Source organism: Leptopilina heterotoma, unplaced genomic scaffold, assembly GCF_015476425.1.
Source record: "Leptopilina heterotoma isolate Lh14 unplaced genomic scaffold, ASM1547642v1 Lhet_123, whole genome shotgun sequence".
NCBI lineage: Eukaryota > Metazoa > Arthropoda > Insecta > Hymenoptera > Figitidae > Leptopilina > Leptopilina heterotoma.
This window is the reverse complement of record NW_025110842.1, coordinates 4,046,959-4,072,526: the sequence shown is the minus strand read 5'-3', so window position 1 is coordinate 4,072,526 and position 25,568 is coordinate 4,046,959. Positions and strand designations below refer to the sequence as shown.

Sequence of the window (25,568 nt, the reverse complement as noted above, 5' to 3'; positions counted from 1 at the left end):
TATTAACAAGCCTTTTCGTATTTAGAGTACTCCTACGATCTAGTATTCTAATTTTGATCACAATTAATTAAATTAATAATTTTCACTAATTGGAAAAAGAAAATAACGAAAATTAAAAATGTCTTTTTCTGTTTCAGTTTTAGAATTTGCCGACATGTCGGCGCTGTGGGCCAGGCTCTGCCGACGCGGGAACATCCTGTACCTGGTCATTTTACTCGCAGTGCGATCCTCGCATTCTGGTTAGTTTTTGCACTACAAAAATCTCATTTTAACGATGATAACATTTTTACCCTTTTTCTAACTCTCTCATCACGCTTCATGAACGAAACACGCTCTACGAAAATGATGAAGCAAAATTACCCAATAAAATTTAAAAAAAAAAGAAAAAAATAAGGAATAAACCAAGAAATACAGAATAAAGAAAGAAAATGTTGAAAAAAATATGAGAAGATCTAGATTAAGTTTAATTAATAGTAAGAATAATAATAAAAATTAAAAAACTATCTATCTTTTAAATTAAAGGCGAAAAATTCGAAATTTAATTATTAAATATTTTAATAATAATAATGGGGCCGTCCATAAACCACGTAGCCCCATTTTTTTGGAATTTTGACCCCCCCCTCCCTCCATGTAGTACGCTATTACATGTATTAGCGCCATTTTTTCCTCTTGTCGTAGTCAATTGCTTGACCCCCCCCCCTCCCCCTCAAAAGGCTACGTGGTTTATGGATGGCCCCTAATTAATAACAATAATAAAAAATAAACTGTCTCCCTTTAATATTCTAAGGGCAACATTCAAAATTGAATTATTAACTTAATCATTAAAGGTTTCCATATCAATAATGATAAAAATAAAAAAAAACTCTTTTTAAAACTCCTAGGGGGAAAATTCAAAATTTAATTACTATTTAATTATTATGTTTTAATTTTTCAACCCTGGCTACTACAACTACTAGAACCTACTATTTACTTCATTTTTTTAAGATTTTCTACTATTTGGATACATTTTTTAAAATTGTGACACTAAAGGAACTCTTTTTACTCTAGTTTCTTGTATTTCTACACTCTTTTTTTATAATTCCAAGAAATCTAGAAATCCAAAAAGTTTGAAATGAATTTCTTTTCACTTGTCCCTTGATTTCCCTTGACCATTGTCAAATTTCCCCTTTTCCCAACCCTGGCTCAGAATTTCACCTTAGAAACCCCTCCCTCTTGGACACTAAAGAAACTCTTTTTCCTCTAGTTTCTTATGCTTTTAATTAGCTATCACTTAGTACTGTGACTGTATTACGATTTGTTCCTGCATTTAAATTGTCCTCATAGTCCAATTGAATTACGATTTGTTACTGTATTTAAATTGAAAAACTCATTTCAGTTTCCCAAATTTCCCCTTTTCCCAACCCTGGCTCAGAATTTCACCTTAGAACCCCCCCTCTTGGACACTAAAGAAACTCTTTTTTCACTCTAGTTTCTTATGCTTTTAATTAGCTTTCACTTACTATTGTGACTGCATTACGATCTGTTCCTGCATTTAAATTCTCCTCACAGTCCAATTGAATTACGATTTGTTACTGTATTTAAATTATCCTCACGGTCCACCTGCAAAAAGAAAATAATTATTACTATCATTCTTACTATTCCATTGAATTTTAAATCTATTTTAAAAGATAATAATAAACTTTTACAAGTTTTCTTAAAAAAGAAACCTTCTCATTTCCCTCTTTAAAATCCTAAGGAGTAAAATTCGAAATTTATTCAAAAAAACACTCTTTTACGATTCATTCTTTTATTCAACTAAGGGAGAGCGAGGGGGGGATTCTTTTTTGCCTCCAGAGAGGATTCCTTTTGCGAATTTACCTTCACTAAAGATTGCCAACAAGTTTCTCATGAACATTGAACGAAGAGAGCCTTATTCGTCTCTCGCTATACAGTCAACTCGATTCCCACTTTGGTCTCGTTTCTTCTCTTATAAAGTATCTATCACTTCACTCTAGACTTCCGTCTATGATGAATAAAGCCGGTTTTTTCCAAGGGGGTGTCTTTTTTAAAAAAAAAGAAAAGTTCATTGTACACATACCATAAAATTACGACTCTAATCCATCAAGTTAATCAAATTCAAAAAAACAAACACGGAATTATTTTTTTGTATTTATATTTTTTAAAAGTATTTTTCAATATTAAAATTATACAGGGTTGCCAAAGGTCACGGAAATCAGGGAATTCAGGAAAATTCAGGGAAAATATAATTGGTCAGGGAAAAGTCAGGAATCTTTATTAAAACTAATGAAAAAAAATGTTTTTTCTACTTCTGACCACAATTGATTTTTGACTATTGTTCAATTATATCAAAATTTTTAACGCAATTATCTTGATAAATAACAAAATTCTTCACAGAAATTCAATTATTTTTAGGAATTTTAATAAAAATCTTTGCAAAATTCAATTATTTTCATAAAAAAACAATATTCATCACAAGAATTAAATTATTTTCAAAAGTAATAAAATTCTTCGAAGAAATTCAATTATTTTTAAAAATTTTAACGAATATCTCGTCAAAAATTCAATTATCTTTATAAATAGCATAATCTTTCGCCAAAAATTCAATTATTTTTAAAAATTTTAATTAAATTCTTTGCAAAATTTCAATTATTTTCAATAGTTATTCGCAATTCAATAATTTTCAATATTTACTATTTTCATAAAATTTATTAAAAAATTTAATTATTGAATAAAATTTTTGATACAAATTCCTCGAAAAAATGCAATTATTCTTAAAAATTTTATTTAAACTTGACAAAAGAATTGAATTTTAAGAAACATTCAATTATTCAATAAAATAATAAAATTCTTTGCAAACATTCAAATATTTCTATAAAAAAATTCAAATTCGTCGTAGAAAATCAATTATTTTCAAAATTTTTTAAGTAATTCTGCAAAAGAATTCAATTATTTTAAGAAATTTCTATAAAATTCTTGTCAAGAATTCAATTATATTCATAAATAATAAAATTTATTGAAAAAATTCAATTATTTCAAGAAATTTCTATAAATTTTTGTCAAGAATTCAATTATTTTCATAAATAATAAAATTCTGCAAAAGAATTCAATTATCTTGATAAACAACAATATTCTTTCCAAAAAATCAATTATTTTTTTAATTATTTTCATAAATATAATCAAATTTTTCGATAGAATTCAATTATTTTAAAAAATTACTATAAAATTCTTGGCAAGAATCCAATTTATTATTTGAAAGAAATTTAATAATTCAATTATTTAGAATAAATTTTATAAAGTTCTTCAAAAGCATTCAATTATTTTCGACATAAATAAAAAAATTCTTGTTAATAGTTAAATTATTCATAAAAAATGTAATAAAATTAGCTGCGAAAAATGAACTGTTAAAAAGAGTTTTTCAATTATTTGATAATTATTTTTAATTATTTTATATTTTTAAAAATTTTAATAAAATTCTTCAAAAGTTTTCAATTATTATTTTTTAATATTTTTAATACAATTTTAAATGAATTTTTAAAAAAATTCAATTATTCTTTAAAATTTAACTGAAATTTTTCGAAAGAATTGAATTATTTAAAAAAATGTTGCTTTAGTTTATTTATTAGAATTCAATTCATAAATAATAAAATTCTGCAAAAGAATTTAATTAAATATTCTTTTGATAAAGAACAAAATTCTTTCCAAAAAATCAATTATTTTAAGAAATTTTAATAAAATTCTTTTGCAAAATTCAATTATTTTGATCAATAAGAAAATTCATTACGCGAATTTAATTCTTTTCAAAGGTAATAAAATACTTTGGAGGAATTAAATTATTTAAAATTTTTTTTTAAATTTCTATTCAAAAATTAAGTTATTTTTAGAAATAGGTTCCGAAATTCTTCTCGCAAGAAGTAAATTATTTTCAAAAGTTTAAATATAATTCTTGTCAAAATTTCAATTGTTTTATGCATAAATAAATAAAATTCTTCGCATAAATTCAATTATTTTCATAAATTATTAATTAAATTCTTCTTATGAATTCAATTATTTTTAAAAATTTTAATAAAATTCTTCAAAAGTTTTCAATTATTTTCAAAAATTGTGATAAAATTCTTTAATTCAATAAATTTCTATAAAATTTAAATTAAATTCCTTAAAAGAAATTAATTATTTTGAAAAGTTGTTAATAAAAATTCTTCATAAAAATTCAATTTTAAGAAACATTTAACTATTCAATAAATTATTTAGTTTTGTATTTAAATAATTGAATTCTCGTAGAATTTTCTAATAAAAATTTATTTTAAAATGAATTTCGGTTAAAATTTTGTATAATAATTTTAATAATAAAAGCATTAAAGCATGAATTTTTAGAAATAATTGATTTTTGAAAAGGTTTTAAATTCAAATCTTTGGAATTATAAATTTTTCGTACTTTCAACTAATAATTAATTTAAAGAAAAATTGAAGTTAAAATTTTTGGAAAATAATAATTGAATTTAAATGATGAAAATAATTTCGAAGAAGTTAGAGTAACAATATTTTTATATACAATAATTATTTTATCACTGGGTAATCTTTAATATTTAATAATATTCTTATAAGTTATTGAATTTCAAAAAAGGTTAAAATTTGATATTTTTGAAAATCTTAGTTTTCAAGGAAAAATAATAATCAGAATATTCTTCAGGGTCAGGGAAAATGTCAAAATTCTCTATGGAAATCAGAGGAAAAACAAAATTAAATTTTCGTGTCAACCCTGAAGATACATTTGAAAAATTTAATTTTGTAATAAGTGATTCAAAAACAATTTTTGAAAGATTTGTTTATAGTTATTTTTCGCATTATAAAAATCAAAATAAGTTGCTTTTTTGCAATTTTACTAAAAATTGTGGTATTTTGTTGCAATGTTTGGAAGAAAAGTCGAAAAAGTCGCCATTTTTGAAAACAAGTCAAAAAAGTCAATTTTCTTAATTTCTCTGACAAAAATTTTTTTTCCCGAAGTTTCCCTGACTTTACTGACAAAAATTTTGATTCCCTGACTGTACTGACATGTGGACACCCTGTAAATTTCATGAGAAAGCAGAACCCACTTTAGGTATAACAAAAATTTAAAAAAAATTATTTCAACTTACTCATGTTACTTAATATCGTTTTGCTTAAAAATTTTTTTTTTCAATTTTTTCCCGCCTAGTCAATTACCAAGCCCATAAAATGTGAATTCACCGTTATAAAGAATGAATTTCCGATCTTGTAATATTCATAGCGAGGCAGCAATTCTATTACTTCTTGAACCTATCGTAAAATCACAATATTTTTTAAAGACAAGGATGCTGGGTCAGAGAGATGTATTCTCAAAGAGGATCTCTCTTCGTGTGCCCAACCTCCTTTTTGCATGCTTTTTCTCCTCTCCCAACATTTTTTGCTTATTTGTCCTACTTTAGTTCTTCCTCTATCTTCCCATATTCTCTCCCCTTAACTAGGAGCCTATAGGTTGGCAAAGGTCAGCAGCGGTCATCCAACGAAAGACATAACGGAACGTGTGGGTGCAGCGTCAGCGTGACATGTATTAAGTAATCGTATTAGTCTATAGGCATCGAGTAAATAATGTCTTTTGCTAATTCCACGCTCATCGATAATATTGCCTGTCAAATATAAGCTTATTCAATAACTCTATATCCTCAATTCTTAAAATCCCTTCCCCGAGGCCGAGACTAGATATGAATATCCTTTCCTTTTATTGAATAATATTGATGGACTAAAAGTGATTTATTCATCTTTTCTATATTTGATTTCCCACTCGCCTTTTGCAAAATCAAACAAATTAATTGAATATTCATTATAAATTGACTGAAATCAATCTCAAAAAATTCCCTACTCGCTCTTTGCTAAATAAAACAAATCAAGTGAATACTCCTTATAAATTGACTAAAATTCGTCTGGAAAAAAATTTCCTACTCGCATTTGCTAAATAAAATAAATAAATTAAATTTTCTTTGTAAATTGACAAAAATTCGTCTAGAAAAAAAATTTCCTACCCTCTCTTCGCTAAATAAACCGTAGATGAATTAAATATTCTTTCAGACTTCGCACTAGATAATAAATTTTAAAAAAGTTGCTTTCACACTAAAAAAAAAAGTAGTAAAAAAGTAGTAAAAAAAAGTAGATATCGAAAAATTAAACTTGACGACCAAAAAAAGTTTTAGAAACTTCACAAATAGGGGCCATCCACATATTACGTCACACTTTAAGGGGGGAGGGGGGATCAAACAATTTGTGACACCCTGCAGAGAAAATGGCGCTAATGTATGTAATAGAGTGTGACATGGGGGACGGGGGGGGAGAGGGTCAAAAATGTCCAGAAATAGTGTGACGTAATATGTGGATGGCCCCAAACTGATAAAAATTTCATTTCACATTTTTTTATTTTCCTGACTTTTTCCTAATTTTCATCCAAAAATATTTACTTCTTTCTTATTCTACTGATGCTAATAAATTCAATTCCTGCAAACGAATTTTATTATTCACGAAAGAATTTTTATATTTAGAAAAAAAAATTTAATTCTTCCGAAGAATTTTATAAAATTTTTTAAATAATTCATTTCTTTCTACTAATTTTATGAAAATTCGAATTTAAATAATTGAATTCGGGAATAATTTTTATTATTCATGAAAATAATTGAATTCTTACGAAGATTTTTACAAAAAAATTTTTAAATAATTAAATTCTGTTTGGAAATTTAATGAAACTAGTAGATATTCAAAATAAAATTGGGAAAAGTTTTTAAAAATAATTAAATTTTACAGAGAATTCTATTTAAATTTTTGACAATAATTGAATGTCCTTGTGGTATTTTTTAAAATTTTTTCGAAAAAAATTCAATTCCTAAAAAGCATTTTATTATTATTATAAATGAATTCTCGCGAACGATTTTATTAGAATTTTTAAAAAATAATTAAATTTCCAAAAAAAAATTTATTACTTTTAAAAATAATTGAATTCTGGTGATGAAGATTGTTATTTATGAAAATAATTGAATTTTACAAAAAATTTTATTAAAGTGCCTCAAAATAATTGAATTTTCGGGAATCATTTTGTTCTTTATCTAAATAATTGAATTCTTTCGAAGAATTATTCATGTAAATAATTGAATTTTTCGGAACGATTTTATTAGATTTTTCTAAATAATTGAATTTCCAAGAAAAAATTTTATTACTTTTAAAAATAATTGAATTTTTGAGATGAATATTGTTATTTATGAAAATAATTGAATTTTACAAAAAATTTTATTAAAGTGCCTCAAAATAATTGAATTTTCGGGAATAATTTTATTAATTTCCAAAAATAATTGAATTTCTGTGAAGAATTTTAATAAATTTTTTAAATAATTGAATTCTTTCGAAGAATTATTTTATGTAAATAATTGAATTCTCGAGAGGAATTTTATTAAAATCTAAAAGAATAATTGAATTATTTGAAAAAAAAATTTAATTGAAATTGTATTTAAAATAATTGATTTCATTCGAACAATTTTATTAAAATATTTCAAAATAATTGAATTTCTGTAAAAAAAATTCTAATATTTTTGTAAAAAATTGAATTCTTCCAACGAGAGAATATCTCGAGAAAATTTAATTATTTTCAACAATTTTAATTAAATTCCTCCCAGAAATTCAATTACTTTCGACAATTTATAAAAAAGTTCGCAGAAATTTTAATTATTTTAAGGAACTTTAATGAAATTCTTTGCAGAAATTCAATTACATACAAAAATTAAATTATTTGTCACAGAAATTCAATTATTTTCAAAATTATAAAATTTTTCTTATGATTTCAATAATTTTTATTAAAAATTCATAAAATTCTTCACAAGAATTCAATTATTTTCAAAATTTTTAATAAAATTATTCCCAGGAATTCAATTATTTTCAAAACTGAATTTGATTCTTCCTCAGAAATTCAATTACTTTCAAAAATTAACATATTTGTCAAAGAAATTCAATTATTTTCAAAATTATAAAATTTTTCTCATGATTTCAATATTTTTAAAAAATTAATAAAATTCTTCACAAGAATTCAATTATTTTCGAAACTGAATTTAATTCTTCGCAGAAATTCAATTACTTTTGAAAAATAATTCTAAAATTCTAAAAAATTATTGAATTTTTAAGAATAATGATATTTTTTGAGCTATTTCTGTAAAATTGTATTAAAAATAATTGAAATCATGCGATGAATTTTATTGTTTATGAAAATAATTGAATTGTTGCAAAGAATTTTAGTAAAATTTTCAAAAATAATTGAATTCCTGAGAAGAATTTTATTATTTAGGAAAATAATTTAAGTATTGCGAAAAATTTTGTTAAAATGTTTAAAAAGAATTGAATTTCTGTGAAAAATTTTGTTATTTTTGAAAATAATTGAATTCTTCATAAGAATTAGAGAAAGTAATTCAATTATTATGAAGAATTGAATAAAAATTTTGTTAAATATTTGATTTTTTCGACATTTTTTTGAAAATGCAATTCTAAATTAATTGAATTCATGTGAATATTTTATTATTTATGAAAATAATTGAATTTTGGACGAATTTTATAAATTTTTTTAAAATTTTAATTGAATTGTTTTGTGAAATTTGATGAAAATACTAAATATTGAAAATAGAATTTTGAATATTTTTTGAAAATAATTGAATCGTTTTAAAGAATTTGATTATAATTTTTTTATTTATAAATTGACTAAAATTCGTTTAAAAAAAAAATTTCTACTCTCTCTTACCTAAATTAAACAAATGAATTGAATATTCATTATAAATTGCCTAATAAATTGACTGAAATTAATCTAGAGAGAAAAAAATCCTAGGAAAAGAAAAACTAGCAAGAAAAAAATTGACCGCGAGGATATAATAAATTATGCATTATTAATTAATAATTAATTTTGAATTATAATTATGAATATTATAAAATACGTCCGAGTTCAATGTTCTATACTATATGATAATGGAAGTGACTTCATTTGTAAAACAGTGGTCGATATTTTCAAAATTAGTAAATGGAGATTAATTCTTAACGCTCAGGATATGGAAATTAACGATTTCGGATAATACTATGCAAACTTAAAATATCTCGACGTATTTCAGTAATATTTATGGAAGAAACAAAAACTCTTTCTTAAAAGCGGAAAATTATTCATAAATACTTATTCGACTATTACTATAGTGAAAGTAACAGAAGAAGCTCAAAAAAAATTATTACTAAAAATTGACTTGAAAAATTGTTATATTAATATGGTTATACGTTAATCATAACTAAATTATTAGCTACCACGAATTACTAATTCCGAAAATCGTTTTTCTCAATTCTTTCCATTTTTCCTTATTTTTTTCAAACAAAAATACTTAAAAACGGTTTTTGCAATTCTTTTTGAATTTAAAAAACAGTTATGTAGTTTAATTTCCTCATTAGATATTTGATTTGAATGAAGAAGAAAATAAAGAAACCCCCGTTACTTCTTTTTCCGGATTTAAATCCATTTTAGTTTGTTAATTTACTTTTCTAATTTGATTTGCCTCATGAGATAAAATTTGACCTTTGTACCGCATCGGTGACCCTGAAAAATGAGAAGAATTTACATGCAGACGGTGTAACTATACCGAGAGCAGACTATGCGGTTAATGGTAATGAACTTTCGCGAAGGCAAGGTCGACAGCGATGATTTCATAACATGAAACGAGACTCTCTATATTGCTCTCCACTCGAGTCGCGCGCGAGTATTATAAAAGGCAACAAACCAGGTGAATTCTTCTCTCTTTTCTCTTAAAACGCAAATAACATTCGTAAGGCTCTTTCTCTTTTCTTTTTACTTTTAAATAATAATTCATTAAACTTTTACTATTTTTAATAGTATTGTAAATTTTACTGTACTGTAAATTTTACTATTCGCACCACAGTATTTTTTATTTGTTTATTTTACTATACGTTATTTAAAATAACTAAACTACATGAAAAATCCATTTTGTGGTTAGAAATAGAAAAAAAATTTCCAGTACTTTTAATAAAAATTCCTGACTTTTACCTAATTTCCCCGACCAATTCTACTTTCCCTGACTTTTCCCTAAATTCCCTGACCGGTGGCAATCCTGTATTTTTACCATTACCTAAAAATTTCGTTTCGAATATAGTAAAAGTCACTCTAAATATAACTTATCTTCAAACTGTTTTTCTACATTGTTGACTCTCAATAAAAAAAAAACCCATAGATATTGATCTAACTGTCTCTGTATTGTTCCATTTGGGACGGAAGAGGATGTGATTCTATTGCGTATGTCAAAAACAAACCTCTTTTTGCTCATCTTCAATTTGTATTTAGTCTATCTGTATACCGTTAACTGTATTGTCCGATTAAAATATCGATTTCGAATCAAAGAATAGACCATTCGATTTCTTTTTTTTACCATCGAAAATAACTTCCACAATAATAGACAAAACTTTCTTGGTACGATTCGATTATAATTGAAATTTATTGTTACGAAAATATATCCATTTTTTAGTTCTAAAACTGTACTTCTTTAATTGAAATTATTAATTTGCTTCGGATAAGTAACGGTAATAGATTTTCTATATTAACTAAGAATTCTAATCTCTGACTCCTAATTTATATTATTTCCACTATTTTTATCTTTTAATTTAAACTTTGTCATTAATTGCTAAAATTTATTGTTTTCGATTGGAAAATTTTGCGATTTTTAGATAATGGATATTTTTGATTGAAATGGAAAAGAGAAAGAAGAAAAAATAGAAAATTAGGCAAAAGAATAAAAAAAGAAAAAATGAAAGTGATACAATAGGAAAGAGAATGGAAAATAAAATGAAAAATAGAAAGACAATAAGAAAAAGTAAGAATGATAGAAAAGAATAGAAGAAATTAGGGAAAGAAAGAAATTTCAGAATTAAAGAATATAACAAAGACAGAAGATAGAATGAAAGCAAAAAGAACAGGAAATAAAGAGCAAGAAACAAAGAATGAAGAATAACGAAAAAGGGAATGAGAAAAGAGAGAGAGAAAGAAAGAAAAAAGCAAAAAAAAATCGGGGGGTGAATTTATTAATAGCATTTATCGGCAAATTACGTTCGAACAATGATAATCAAGGTGTTGCAAAACGCTTATATTGTACGATTACGTGCAAAACTGCGTAACGTGGAGGCATGCAGGTCGAGCCGTCATGGAACACGAGTCACGATGGTCCCCATTCACGGAGCCTGCTGTTCTCCGTACAATTCAATTCGCTGTAAAACCGTCTGTACCTCCACCCCCCTCTTTCCTTTACCACGGAATGCTGATTCCTAACCCAAGTATTCCATATCCTCTCCCATTTAAATTCAATAACTTCAATGAAACAATAAACTACGTCACACTCTCACAGCAAAATGTAGAAAAAAAATTTTCACTTCTTGATTCGTTTAGAATTATACACTACACGTTTCTTTTTTTCCCTACATCAATACAAAAATTCTTCAAGGACTTTAAATACCCTTTGGAAAATTTAATTTCAGAAAAGAATTGCAAACTTAATTTTTAAAAAGAAATTAAGAAATAAATAAATTCTAAATGATAATAAATAAATTCTAAATAATAACAGATAATAAATTCTAAATATACCGACTTGTTCATTTAATTTCCCTGGACCCATTTCAATTTCCCCTTTTCCCAACCCTGGCTCAGAATTTCACCTTAGAACCCCCCCTCTTGGACACTAAAGAAACTCTTTATCCTCTAGTTTCTTATGCTTTTAATTAGCTTTCACTTAGTACTGTGACTGTATTACGATTTGTTCCTGCATTTAAATTGTCCTCATAGTCCAATTGAATTACGATTTGTTACTGTATTTAAATTGAGAAACCCATTTCAGTTTCCCAAATTTCCCCTTTTTCCAACCCTGGCTCAGAATTTCACCTTAGAAACCCCTCCCTCTTGGACACTAAAGAAACTCTTTATCCTCTAGTTTCTTATGCTTTTAATTAGCTTTCACTTACTATTGTGACTGCATTACGATCTGTTCCTGCATTTAAATTCTCCTCATACTCCAATTGAATTACGAATTGTTACTGTATTTAAATTGTCCTCTCGGTCCACCTGCAAAAAGGAAATAATTATTACTGTCATTCTTACTATTCTTATTGTTATTACCATTGTTATTATTACTATTATTTTTCTACTATTATTTTTATTACTATTATTATTATTATTACTATTGTTATTACTATTATGACTATTGTTATTACTATTCCAAAGAGAATCTTGATGAGAAGTATACATATAGCCAGGAAAATAAGGGACGTGAAAGATCAACAATCGTGTCGTTGATGAGAGTTAGTGCATTTGGGAACAATTGAACCCAACTTCTGTGCACGACACTTCAATCTAGGGGGGAAATTGTGAAAATGGTTAAAGCTAGTGAGAGAGATATATATAGGGACATGTATATATGAGAATAGGGAGGATTCTGCATTCTGTTTCTCTCGTCCATAGAATTCGTTCGACTAGGGTGAGTGAGAGTGTTAATGAGAATTTGCCCATGTACATGTTCGCGCCATATGACGCTTTGACTCATTTCTGTTGTTGAGTCAGGAGCAGGTCCACACCCTTCAAACAAACATATCCCGGTAGTAATTACTATGATAAACGTCTCGTCCTGAGGGGCTGCGACCATTCACCACCAAAAAAATAAGAGAGACCTTCTTCCCCACTCATCAATTTATCTTTTACACAAAATACTTTTCACTTCATCAAAATTAAAATTAAAATTAACTTGTTAAGCAGTTAAGCAGTAGCTTCGCTATTTCATCATAATAATTTTGATTATTATATTATGAAAATAAAAAAGAATTAGATTAACCAATTTTGGATATTGAATTCAAAATCAAATTCGAGATTAAAGTAGTAAAGTAAACGAGTGTCTTTTTTAGGAAGGGGAAATCAATGTATAGTATCGACTAGCTCCTGCCGTTACCAAGACAATAACCTTCATTCCGCTTTTTTGTTACAGCACCAGTATACGATCAAGATACGACACAAGTTGCAGAGTACGATGGAGGTATGCAGTAACTTTTTTTTCTTCAATTACTTTTTTTGTCAATTAACTATACCGTTAATTTAGCTCTACTACATCCGAATAGAAGAAACCAGATTGATTTTGAATTTTGTTTTTAGGTGCAACAGGTTGTTACTATAATTTTCAACACTATCAAGAGGGTGATCGAATTATAACGAACGAACCATGTTTGAATTGTACGTGTCATAATCGAATGTTGATGTGCTACTTGAGGGTATGTCCATTCACAAAGGCAATTGGTCAAGACTGTATCGTTGAGAAACGACCCGACCAATGTTGTCCAGTGATAACATGTCCCGAAGTTCCCGTTCAACTTCTAACATCAACAACAAATAATCCATCGGGTTCTGGCACTGATCTTGGCTTCCCCGACAATTACGGTTGCAACATCAATAATCGATTTTACGCCGACGGTGTTCAACTGCCAATTGACTACAGTAATCCATGTGAATTATGCTACTGCATCAGAAATAAAACAACCTGCGTCATACAGGAATGTACACTACGCGTTGCCGGATGCAGACCAATTTATCAACCCGGAATTTGTTGTCCAGTCAAATACAATTGCGGTAATTTATCTATTTCCCTACAGGAGTGAATCTAAAAAAGTAGTGGAATTTAAAACTTTTCTATTTGTATTTAGATTCCTAGGGTAATTGAAAAATTCTTTTGTAGATTATGACGAAATATCGGAGACTACAATTGGACCAACACCTGGCCTCATGATGACCACAACAATGGCACCTGGCATTGCGAATCGACAGTGTTCTCACGAGGGAAAATTGTATGATGAAGGAAATTTCATTTCCTCGACACATCCATGCACACATTGTTATTGCTTCGGTGGCGATATTGCCTGCGCGGTTCAAGACTGCGGTACGCCTATGAAGACCCATGGCAAGAATTGCACGGCTCTTCCTCCGCCCGAGGGAGAATGTTGCCCAACCACGTATCAGTGCGGTAAGAATCTAATTTCGAAAAAAAAATTTCAATCACTATTACAATCTCTACCGTATTTCTATCAACTAATTTTCTATTCCTCCTTCACAGAGAACGACTTCCAAACCGAACCGGGAACCGAGACAACAATTCAAACCGAAAGTCACATTACCGAGGCGAGCGATAAAATTGACAAGTCAGATGATAAATTCCCCGGTGCTGACAATGCTATTCCAGAGGATCACGAATTCAGAACAACCGAAACGTCGATTAGTGAAACGACTTTAGGGGAGAAAGTCGAAACGCCTAAATTTGAAGACAGGGTCGAATCGTCGGAGAAGCCGAAAGAGGAAGTGGAGATGACCGAAGTTCCAAAGATGGAAACATCACCGGAGGAAATACAAGTCGATGAAAGTACAAAGGAACCGATGGAACGTGTGACGGAAACAATTCCGACCCAAGGAGCAGGAGCTGAAAAAGAAACAACCGAAGGAGTGTCATCCGACACGACAGAAGAGGAAGCTGCATCGAAAACTACCCCAGACGCCACGGATAAAGAAACGGAAACTCCGATCGAAACGGTAGAACCCAAAAAAGATGATCAGGGAATAACTGATGACACTACCCAAGAGTCCCAAGAAATACCGTCTCTTCCAACACAGGGTCCAGCAGGAGTTCCGCTACCAGCCAGGCGGCCAGAGAACAAGAAGGACGACAACGTAATTGATGAGGTCGAAATTGGTGATGGTTACGGACCAACCGGACGTCCGGAAGGACACACCGATAGCCAAGCAACGGAAACCAATGAATTCGGTCCAACTACTTTTGTACCTACAACTTATCTACCTCCATATACCTCAAAAACGGAACAGACTGATGAAACCCTAGGAATAACGGACAAAGCTATCACGACCGAAATCGAAAGGACGGAAGTACCTAGTATAACAGACAAGGAAACCGAAACGAAGGTGACGTCCATTCCGAAAGATGATACAACTAAGGTTGCTAGTGACGGTCCTGCGGAATCTACCGAGGGTGCTAAGGATACGGAAGTACCCAAGGAATCTAGCGAAGGTCCTAAAGAAACCGAAAGTCCGGAAGGTACCGAAATACCTAAAGTCAGCGAAAGTCCTGAAGGTTCCGAAATCCCTAAAGTTAGCGAAAGTCCTGAAGGTACCGAAATACCTAAAGTTAGCGAAACACCTGTAGATACCGAAATTCCTGAAGGTACGGAAGGTCCTAAAGACACAGAAAGTCCGAAGGTTACTGAAGCGCCTGTAGAATCTAGTGAAGCTCCAAAGGAAGAAACTCCGGTTCCTAAAGAAACCAGTGAAATTCCTAAGGAGGGAACTGAAACGCCTGCTGAAACTAGTGATTTGCCTAAAGATACTGAAGCACCTGTGGAATCTAGTGAAACTCCCAAGCAGGACACTGAAGCGCCGAAAGAATCCAGTGAGGCTCCTAAAGAATCTGAAACTCCTACAGAATCCGGTGAAATTCCCAAGGAGGGCACTGAAGAACCGAAAGAATCCAGTGAAGCTCCTAAAGGAACTGAAGGACCTAAAGACACTGAAGTACCTGTAGAATCCAGTGAAGCTCCCAAGGAAACAGAAACCCCTGTAGAATCCAGTGAGGTTCCAAAGGAAACTGAAATTCCAGTGGAATCTAGTGAGGCACCAAAAGAAACCGAAACGCCCGTAGAATCCAGTGAAACTCCGAAAGAAACCGAAATTCCCGTAGAATCCAGTGAAACTCCGAAAGAAACTGAAATGCCAGTGGAATCTAGTGAGACTCCTAAGGAAACTGAAGTACCAGTGGAATCCAGTGAGACACCGAAAGAGACTGAAATACCAGTCGAATCCAGTGTGACTCCGAAAGAAACTGAAATTCCTGTAGAATCTAGTGAAACTCCAAAAGAAACTGAAGTACCAGTGGAATCTAGCGAGACTCCAAAGGAAACTGAAATGCCAGTGGAATCTAGTGAGACTCCTAAGGAAACTGAAGTACCAGTGGAATCCAGTGAGACACCGAAAGAGACTGAAATACCAGTAGAATCTAGCGAGACACCTAAAGAAACTGATATTCCAGTAGAATCTAGTGAGACTCCAAAAGAAACTGAAATTCCAGTCGAATCTAGTGAGGCACCTAAAGAGACCGAAACGCCTGTAGAATCTAGTGAAACACCAAAAGAAACCGAAATTCCCGTAGAGTCCAGCGAGACTCCAAAAGAAACTGAAATGCCAGTAGAATCCAGTGAGACTCCAAAAGAAACTGAAATGCCTGTAGAATCCAGCGAGACTCCAAAGGAAACAGAAGCACCAGTGGAATCTAGCGAGACTCCTAAGGAAACTGAAATTCCAGTGGAATCTAGTGAGATTCCAAAAGAAACTGAAACTCCAGTCGAAAATAGTGAGGCACCTAAAGAAACCGAAATTCCCGTAGAGTCCAGCGAGACTCCAAAAGAAACTGAAATGCCAGTAGAATCCAGTGAAACTCCGAAAGAAACTGAAATACCAGTGGAATCTAGTGAGACACCTAAGGAAACTGAAACTCCAGTAGAATCAAGTGAGGCACCTAAAGAAACAGTAGTACCAGTGGAGTCCAGTGAAACGCCGCAAGATACCGAAATGCCTGTTGAATCCAGTGAAGCTCCTAAAGAACCCACTGAAGCTGAAAAAACCGAGGCGCCTAAGGAATCAAGTGAAGCTCCTAAGGAAGCTACAGAATTTACCGAATCCACTGAAACTCCTAAAGGTCCCACGGTATCTACGGAAGGAGTTACTAAAGGTCCGAAGGAAGACAGCGAAGCACCATTAGAACCTACAGAAGGTCCTAAGGAATCCACCGAGGGACCCAAGGAATCTACTGAAGGAGCTAAAGAATCTACTGAAGGGGAAACTGAATCTACTGAAGGAACTAAAGAATCTACTGAAGGAGCTAAAGAATCTACCGAAGGTCCTAAAGAATCTACAGAGGAAACCAAAGAATCTACCGAGGGACCCAAAGAATCTACCGAAGGACCTAAGGAATTTACCGAGGGACCTAAGGAATCTACTGAAGGAGTTAAAGAATCTACTGAAGGGGAAACTGAATCTACCGAAGGAGCTAAAGAATCTACCGAAGGAACTAAGGAATCTACCGAAGGAGCCAAGGAATCCACCGAAGGAGCTAAAGAATCAACCGAAGAACCTAAAGAATCCACCGAAGGACCTAAAGACACCACCGAAATTGCTAAAGAAACATCCGCAGTGCCTTCAGAAGCAACTTCAGCCGACTCAAACGAAATTTCCCAAGAACCAAAGGAAGTAACAGAAGTTCCTGCCGAATCGACTGAAGGTCCCAAGGAAACAAACGAAATTCCCGTAGAAACACCCTCTGAAACCACATCAAGTGCTGAAGAACCAAGTGAAACCCCTGTCACTAAAGAAGGCGAAACCGAAACAAGTGTAAAAGTCACCGAACCAGAAACGACACAATCAATTCCTTCAGAAACCGCCAAGGAGCCGAGCGAATCGACCGAGGCTGAAAAGGAAACAACTGATGAAGTGAAAGTCACCGAATCCGGAATTTCCGAAAAACCACAAGAGACGACACATTCAACGGAAGGTGAAATTAAACCTACCGAACCAGAAGTTACAGCAAGTGAGGAACCTGCGAAAAAGGAAACGACGGAAGCTAAAACAGAAATAACGGAAGCAAGCACAGAAATGGAATTAGAAGGAAAGAGTCCAGCAGAGATCCCCAACATTGATGTAAGAATACCCGAAAGTCCGGTTACGGAAACCACAGCCACGGAAGGTAAATTACCGACGGAAGCTGCAGGAGTATCAGAGACAACTAAGACTGAATCACCGGCTATTGATGAAACCCAACCGACCATTAAGGACGAACCAACAGAAAGTGGGGTGGAAAAAACTGAAATTACAAAAGAACCAGTTGATGAGGAATTCGTAACTAAAGTTAGCATACCAGAGGAGATGAAACCGGAAACCATGTCCTTCTCACCCGGTCCATCAGAAGAATCGTCACCAACCGAAGTTGAGCAAACCAGTCCTACAGAGGACACCCACACTTCGATGGGTATCCCCGGCGAAGGAAACTGTCTCGTTGATGGACAATCCTACTACAATAATACCGCCATACCACCAGTCAATCCTTGCCAATCGAGATGTATATGTATCAGCAGTATTGTCCACTGCGATATGGTAGAGTGTTCACCACCACCTAAGCATTTAGCAAATTGTACCCCACACATAACATCCGACTCCTGCTGTCCAATGTATGCCTGTGACTCCGAAACGTCCGCAACTCTCGAATCTGACAATCAAATGGCGGGAAAAACACCAGAGTACGAAAAGACAGACGCCACAACAGTGTCGGTTGAAAAAGAAACTAAAAAACCAGAGGAAGATGTTTCTGTAACTGTCAGTGAGGGAACATCCGAATCGGTACAGACTGAGGCTACAAGGAAAGAAGAAGCTACGAAATTAACTCCTGGAGAGATGACAGAAGCGACGATAGCAACGGAGGTTTCATCGACAGAAACGGAAAGTAAGGTTGTCACTGATTCCAGTGTCGAATCTCCTGGAACAGAAGTACCGGTTTCTGTAGGCACCACTAGTGAAGAAAAGGGAACAGAGACGACGGTTTCCGACGAAGCAACGCCTAGCTCTACGGTAGGAGACGAAGTTTCCGAAAAGACCGAGAAAACTTCCGTAGAACCCCAAACACCTGAGACAGGAGTGAAAGTAACAGACGTACCAGCCGAGGGCACCGAGAAGACACCGGAAGGAACACCAGAAACTGGAACAGTTAAATCAGAACCAGAGGCAACTAAAGCTGAAACGGACGTTTCGACACCTGAAGAGACCGTAACTAAGGAAATCGAATCCAGTTCTCCCGCAGAAGGAACATCGGCAACGTTCAGTCCGACCGAGGTAGAAGTTCCGACGTCATCATCTGTGGAACCCTCTTCACCATCCGGGGACGAATCAACAAGTTCGGGAGCTGAAAAAGAAACAATGCCAACTACAGAAGTCAAAGTCTCCGAAGGATCGACCCCAGAGACATCAGCTACCGAAAAAGAAGGAGTTCCTACCGAAGTCACAATTGAGGATTCCAGTGTAACCAAAGCAGAAACAGAAAGCGATATCACGAAAGGACCCGAGGGAATCACTGTAGAAACCAGTAGCGAAGGACAAACGATACCCGAATCGACTGAAACCGAAAGTCCCGTAACTGAGATAAAGATAGACGTCTCTGAAGGAGCGCAGACACCAGCGAAAGAAACGCCAGACACCACAGAAAAAGAAGCGGAAACAAAGATTCCCGAAATGACCGAAGTCACCGAAAAGGAAACACCAGAAACTCCGGCAATATCCGAAATTCCGGAAGGAACCCAAACACCCGAGGTTGAAGGTCCACAGGGAACTGAAGTAACCGAAAAGGCAAGTCCAGAAATTACGGAAATGACAGACATGCAGGTTTCCGATAGAACTGAAATGCCAGATACTAAAGTTCCCGAAGGCACTGAAATTCCTGAGAAGGAAGTTCCAGAGGGAACGTCAGCTCCAGAGAAGGTTTCAGAAGCAACGGCAATTCCTGAGAAAGAAGGTCCAGAGGTAACATCATCAGAAAAGGAGGCTCCAGAGGGAACTGCAATTCCAGAGGTTACAAGTCCGGAGAAAGAGACACCTGAGGGAACTGCTATTCCAGAGGCCACAAGTCCGGAGAAGGAGGCTCCAGAGGGAACTGCAATTCCAGAGGCCACAACTCCGGAGAAGGAGGCTCCAGAGGGAACTGCAATTCCAGAGGCCACAAGTCCGGAGAAGGAGGCTCCAGAGGGAACTGCAATTCCAGAGGTTACAAGTCCGGAGAAAGAGGGTTCAGAGGGAACCGCAATCCCAGAGGTTACAAGTTCGGAGAAAGAAGCTCCAGAGGGAACTGCTATTCCAGAGGCCACAAGTCCGGAGAAAGAAGCTCCAGAGGGAACCGCAATTCCAGAGGCTACAAGTCCAGAAAAAGAAGCTCCAGAGGGAACTGCTATTCCAGAGAAAGAGGTAACAGAGGGAACTGCAATTCCAGAAAAAGAAGTTCCAGAAACAACGGCAACTCCTGACAAAGGAATTTCGGAAGGAACGGCAATTCCAGAGAAAGAAGTTCCAGAAGGTACAGCAATTCCTGAAAAGGAACCGGCGCAAACGGAAATGACAGAAGTTTCAGAAACTGCCAAACCGGGAGAGGAACCTTCCATTAAAGAAGGACCCACGTCTCCTAGTGCTGAAGAAACGTTTACTTCAACCGAAGGACAAGCAGTATCGACAGAAGAATCATCAGCAGAACCCTCCTCGCCATCCGGGGACGAATCGACAAGTTCGGGAGCAGAAAAGGAAACAGTGCCAACTGTGGGAGTCGAAGGCTCCACGCCAGAAACAACCGCAACCGAAAAAGAGGTTCCTACCGAAGTTACGATTGACGAATCCAGTGTAACTAAGGAACAAACTCCCGAAGTTGACATTACGAAAGGACCCGAAGGAGTTACAGTGGAAAGCAGTAGCGAATCAGCAATGACACCAGAAAAAGAAGTGCCGGAAGTTACTGAAAGTGCAGAAAAAACGTCCGACGAAACAGAAAAACCAGGCAAAATTACCCCCGAAGTTCCCGAAAGTCCGGTGACGGAAAAATCGGAAACTGAATTACCAAAGACGGAGATTCCTGTAACTGCTGACCATGACATCACGGAGGAAACACCTAAAGTTGATACTAAGATTCCAGAAATGACCGAAACGGCTCAATCGGAAATTCCCGAGGGAACAGCAATTCCCGAAAAAGAATCACCAGGAACGGAGATGACAGACGTTTCGGAAACTGCCAAACCGGAAACTCCCGTGAAAGAAGGACCCACGTCTCCTAGTTCTGAGGAAACTTTCGCACCAACCGAAGGACAAGCAGTGTCGACAGAAGAATCATCAGCAGAACCCTCTTCGCCATCCGGGGACGAATCGACAAGTTCCGGAGTTGAAAAGGAAACAGTGCCAACTACAGAAGTCAAAGTTTCCGAAGGTTCGACCCCGGAAACATCAGCTATTGAAAAGGAAGGAGTTCCTACTGAAGTGACGATTGAGGATTCCAGTGTAACTAAGGAACAAGCTCCCGAAGTTGACATTACTAAAGGACCTGAAGGAGTTACAGTGGAAAGCAGTAGCGAATCAGCAATGACACCAGAAAAAGAAGTGCCGGAAGTTACGGAAACCGAAACAGAGAAACAAACACCCGAAAGTACTAGTGCAGAAATTACCGAAAGTCCAGAAAAAGAAGCTTCACCGGAACCAACGGTTTCCGGTGACGGATCATCAAGTTACAGACCGGAAACACCGGTAGTATCGAGCGAATCACCGGAAGTTAGTCAAGAACCAACGAAAACTGAGGAAGAAACAACAAAGGGTGAAGAAGCACCTTCTACTGATGTTTCCCTAGGACCGAAAATATCCGAAGTCACCGAACAAACGTCCACGGAACCGAAAACGGACATTCCCGCCAGTGGAACACCCGAAAAGACTGAGGAAATTCCAAGTGGCACCGAATCGACAATTACAGAGCAGAAGGAAACTCAACCCGCTACTGAAGAAACAATTTCTTCGGAGATAACTGGATCTTCATCTCCAGACGAATCAACCGAACAAACTGGACCATCATTCAGCGAACCTCAGGGACAAGTAACAGTCAAAATACCCCAGGACGCATCCACCGAAACAACCGAAGAAGGAACAGAAGGCGATCTGGATCAACACACTGAAAGTCACGTACCACAACAACCGGACCTACCATCCCACCCCGACGAAAATGAATCCCAATTAACCGTGAGTCCCGATCAGGAAACCGTTGGTCCCGGCTTCTTTGGCACATCGAGTACAATCGCCTCGTCATCAGAAAGTGGACAATATCCCGATCAAACAATGACAGACGACTACAATCCAAACTTCCCAATTGACGGTGGCACTCACATGATTCCCGACGACTATGAGACTGAGGACGATAAGGAGGTGTATGGACCGGGAACTTGCCGATACGGTGGCAAGGTTTACATGTCTGCTCAACAAATACCAAGAGACGATCCTTGCGATTTCTGCTTTTGCTTTAGAAGCGATATCATTTGCTTACAACAGAGTTGTCCGCCACCAATTCCTGGCTGTCATGAGGAGCCTATTTCTGGTTTCTGTTGTCCCAGGTACGAGTGTCCTGTCTCAATGGCAATGACGCTGAATTTAACGACAACAACAACGACGACAACGACAACGCTACCGCCACATTTCCTCTCGCATCCTTATAAGGGTGCGACCAGGAGGAGTGGATGTCAAATACGCGGTCAAGCATATCGCGTTGGTGAAACCATCAAGTCATCCTCTGGACCGTGCCTTCAATGCACGTAAGTGTCATTCATCATTTAATTAATTATTAAATTAATTAATTAAATAATTTTCTTAATTCTAGATAAATTTGTCGCTAATTACTTTCCTTACTTAGCTAAACAAAAATAGCGAATAACAGCACAGGCTTTGTACTTATCTACGAAAACCTACTATTTACTACATTTTTTACGTTATGCTCCTATTTGGGTACAATTAATTAATTAATTAATTAATTAATTAAATTAAGACTAAATTTAAGAAAACAATGTTTCTATCCACAAAATAACAACAATTTTTTTCTCAATTCACAGTTGCGGAGGTGATGGTAAAATGAAATGTGATCCCAAGGTTTGCACACCCGAACCAATGCTGAGGCAAATGATCGCCGCCGCAACAGCTCGAAAACGAAGATGAGCCATCAATTGTTAATAATTGTGAACTCGCTAATTAATTCAACGTGACGAAAAACGAAAGTGTGTTGTATAAAAGTGAAAGCAAAAACAGAAAAAAAAACTTTTTAATCTAGACTACTTTAATTTCGCGAAACATAAAGACATTAAAAAAAAAAAAAATGTGTGTGATCAGCGAAAATGAACAAAGTGGCCAAAACATTTATATATTATTATATGTTATATATACACACATATATATATAAATGAAAAATGAATGAGAGTAAGGCGCGTTCCAAGTGCCAAAATGGAAGAATAAAAAAACGTGTCTCAAAGGACAGTAATAATAATTTTTTTTTTCGTGCTGTTTTTTAAGAAAACAATCGATCTCGACGAAATAATTTTTTTTTTTATTTTCGAAAATAGCGAGGATGAAAAAACAGCGAAAACACGAGACTTATGACTGTGCCTTTGTTGTTGCCAAAATAGAATTTAATCTGACAGCAGCAATTCCTGCCATATCAAGTGTCAAGAAAAGCAAAAAAAAAAAATCGTCCTCGGCAAAATTTTTATCACAAAATTTTCCCGAAAATAACGTAGTTAGGTAAAGAAAAAAAATGTATCGAAATGTAACGCACTGCACCATAATTTTTAACAATTTTCGAAACAAAATTTTCAATTTGTTAAAATTTATGGTTTAGTAAAAAAAAAGAGCTAATTTTTTTTAGTCTGACACACAACGAGGGCACAAATCCTCGCTCAACTAACAATTTAAAAAAAAAATCGCAACAAAAAAAAAATCTTTTTTAACTCTTTATATTCAAAATATAAAAGTTAATAATAGGACCTTCAGAGCCATTTCGCAAAAAAATTTCTTTATAAAATTTACAAAAAAAAACCAAACAACGAATGTTTTGGTATTTTCCAAATTTGTATAAATAAGAAAATGCGAATGATAAAAAAAAGCTCTGATAAACTTTTTACTCGTATATTTATAGGAATTTTTTTTTTTTAGGATAAATAAGACTATTTACGCGCAATTAGAATTTTTCATTGTGGAAAATGACACTAGATATTTGACCACACGTGCCACCTTTATAGATCCAAACTCCGGTGTTATTTATATTATTATATTTATGTATCGATCGGTGTTGACTCGAAAATAATAGAGAGAAAAAGAGAGAGAAAGAAAGTGAGAGTGAGAGTGAAAGAGAGAAAAAAAGGATAAGAGAAAATTCTTTTGGAATTTTAAGCGCAACTCAAAGCTCAAATAGCGGCTCGCGGGGAGAACCGGAAATGAATTCGCTTCTCCGGCAAGCTGGCAATCCATTATATATATACATATATATAAATATATAAATATATGTATATACTCTATAAATTTTAATTAGTAACAATTTTTTACTAATTTCGATAAGTGACTGACTTTTTTTCTTTTTAATTAGTAAATTTTACTAATACATTAGTGGAAGTTACTATTTTTAGTCAATTTTACTAATAAATTAGTGGAAATTATTATTTTTAGTCAATGTTACTAAAAAATTAGTAGAAATAACTACTTTTAGTCAATTTTACTAATAAATTAGTGAAAATGACTATTTTTAGTAAAAACTTACTAAAAATGAGGGCAAAAAAAAATTTTTCATTTAAAACGAAAATTTTACTTATAAAGTAGTAAAATTTACTATTTTGAAAGCAAAAAGTAAATTTCAAATTCAAAAAGTCAATTTTACTAATAAATTAGTAAAATTTACTAATTTAAAAGCTTTAAAATCAGTTTTAAATTCAAAAACTAAATTTTATTAACAAATTAGTAGAAATTACTATTTATTAGTAAAAATAACTATTTATAATTAAAAATTGCTATTAATTAGTCAAAATCACTATTTATATTAGTAAAAATTACTATCTATAGTAAAATTTATTAACTCGAAAGCAAAAAGTAAATTTTACTTATAAATTAGTAAAATTTACTATTTTGAAAGCAAATAGTCAATTTCAAATTCAAAAAGTCAATTTTACTAATAAATTAGTAAAAAAATTCCTATTTATTAGTAAAAATTACTAATGACTTATATTTTGTACCTTAAAGGGCTCTTTAGCCCTAGGAACATTCTTAATAAATAAATAAATAAATAAATAATTTGAAAGCTTTAAAGACAATTTTAAATTCAAAAACTAAATTTTATTAACCAATTAATAGAAATTACTATTTATTAGTAAAAATAACTATTTATAATTAAAAATTGCTATTTATTAGTCAAAATCACTATTTATGTTAGTAAAAATTACTATTTTTAGTAAAATTTAATAATTTGAAAGCAAAAAGTCAATTTTAAATTCAAAAAGTAGATTTTACTAATAAATTTGTGGAAATTACTATTTTTAGTAAATTTTTACTATTTATCAGTAAAATTTACTAATTAGAAAGCAAAAAGTCAATTTTAAATTCAAAAAGTCAATTTTACTGGAAATTACTATTTCTAGTAAATTTTTACTTTTTATGAGTAAAATTTACTAGTCCCAAAGCAAAAAGTCAATTTCAAATTTAAAAAGTAAATTTTAATTATAAATTAGTAAAATTTACTATAATCAAAGCAAAGAGTCAATTTTACTAATGTATTAGTAAAAAATTGCTATTTTTTAGTAAAAATCACTATTTATTAGTGAAAATTGCTATTTATTAGTGAAATTTACTAATTCGAAAGCAAAGAGTCAGTTTT

General features: G+C 33.0%; 1 protein-coding gene across 1 annotated transcript in view; it reads left to right on the top strand.

Annotated features, from left to right (window-relative positions):
• Positions 1 to 24,044, top strand: part of LOC122512245 (mucin-17) — a 78,528-nt gene extending 54,484 nt beyond the window's left edge. The window contains exons 2-7 of the mRNA XM_043627986.1: positions 138 to 239; positions 13,044 to 13,091; positions 13,208 to 13,678; positions 13,785 to 14,069; positions 14,160 to 22,473; positions 22,768 to 24,044. Coding sequence (XP_043483921.1) covers positions 155 to 239; positions 13,044 to 13,091; positions 13,208 to 13,678; positions 13,785 to 14,069; positions 14,160 to 22,473; positions 22,768 to 22,870 — 9,306 coding nt within the window. The 5' untranslated portion in view covers positions 138 to 154 and the 3' untranslated portion in view covers positions 22,871 to 24,044. The remainder of the gene's footprint in view (positions 1 to 137; positions 240 to 13,043; positions 13,092 to 13,207; positions 13,679 to 13,784; positions 14,070 to 14,159; positions 22,474 to 22,767) is intronic.
• Positions 24,045 to 25,568: the final 1,524 nt, after the last annotated feature.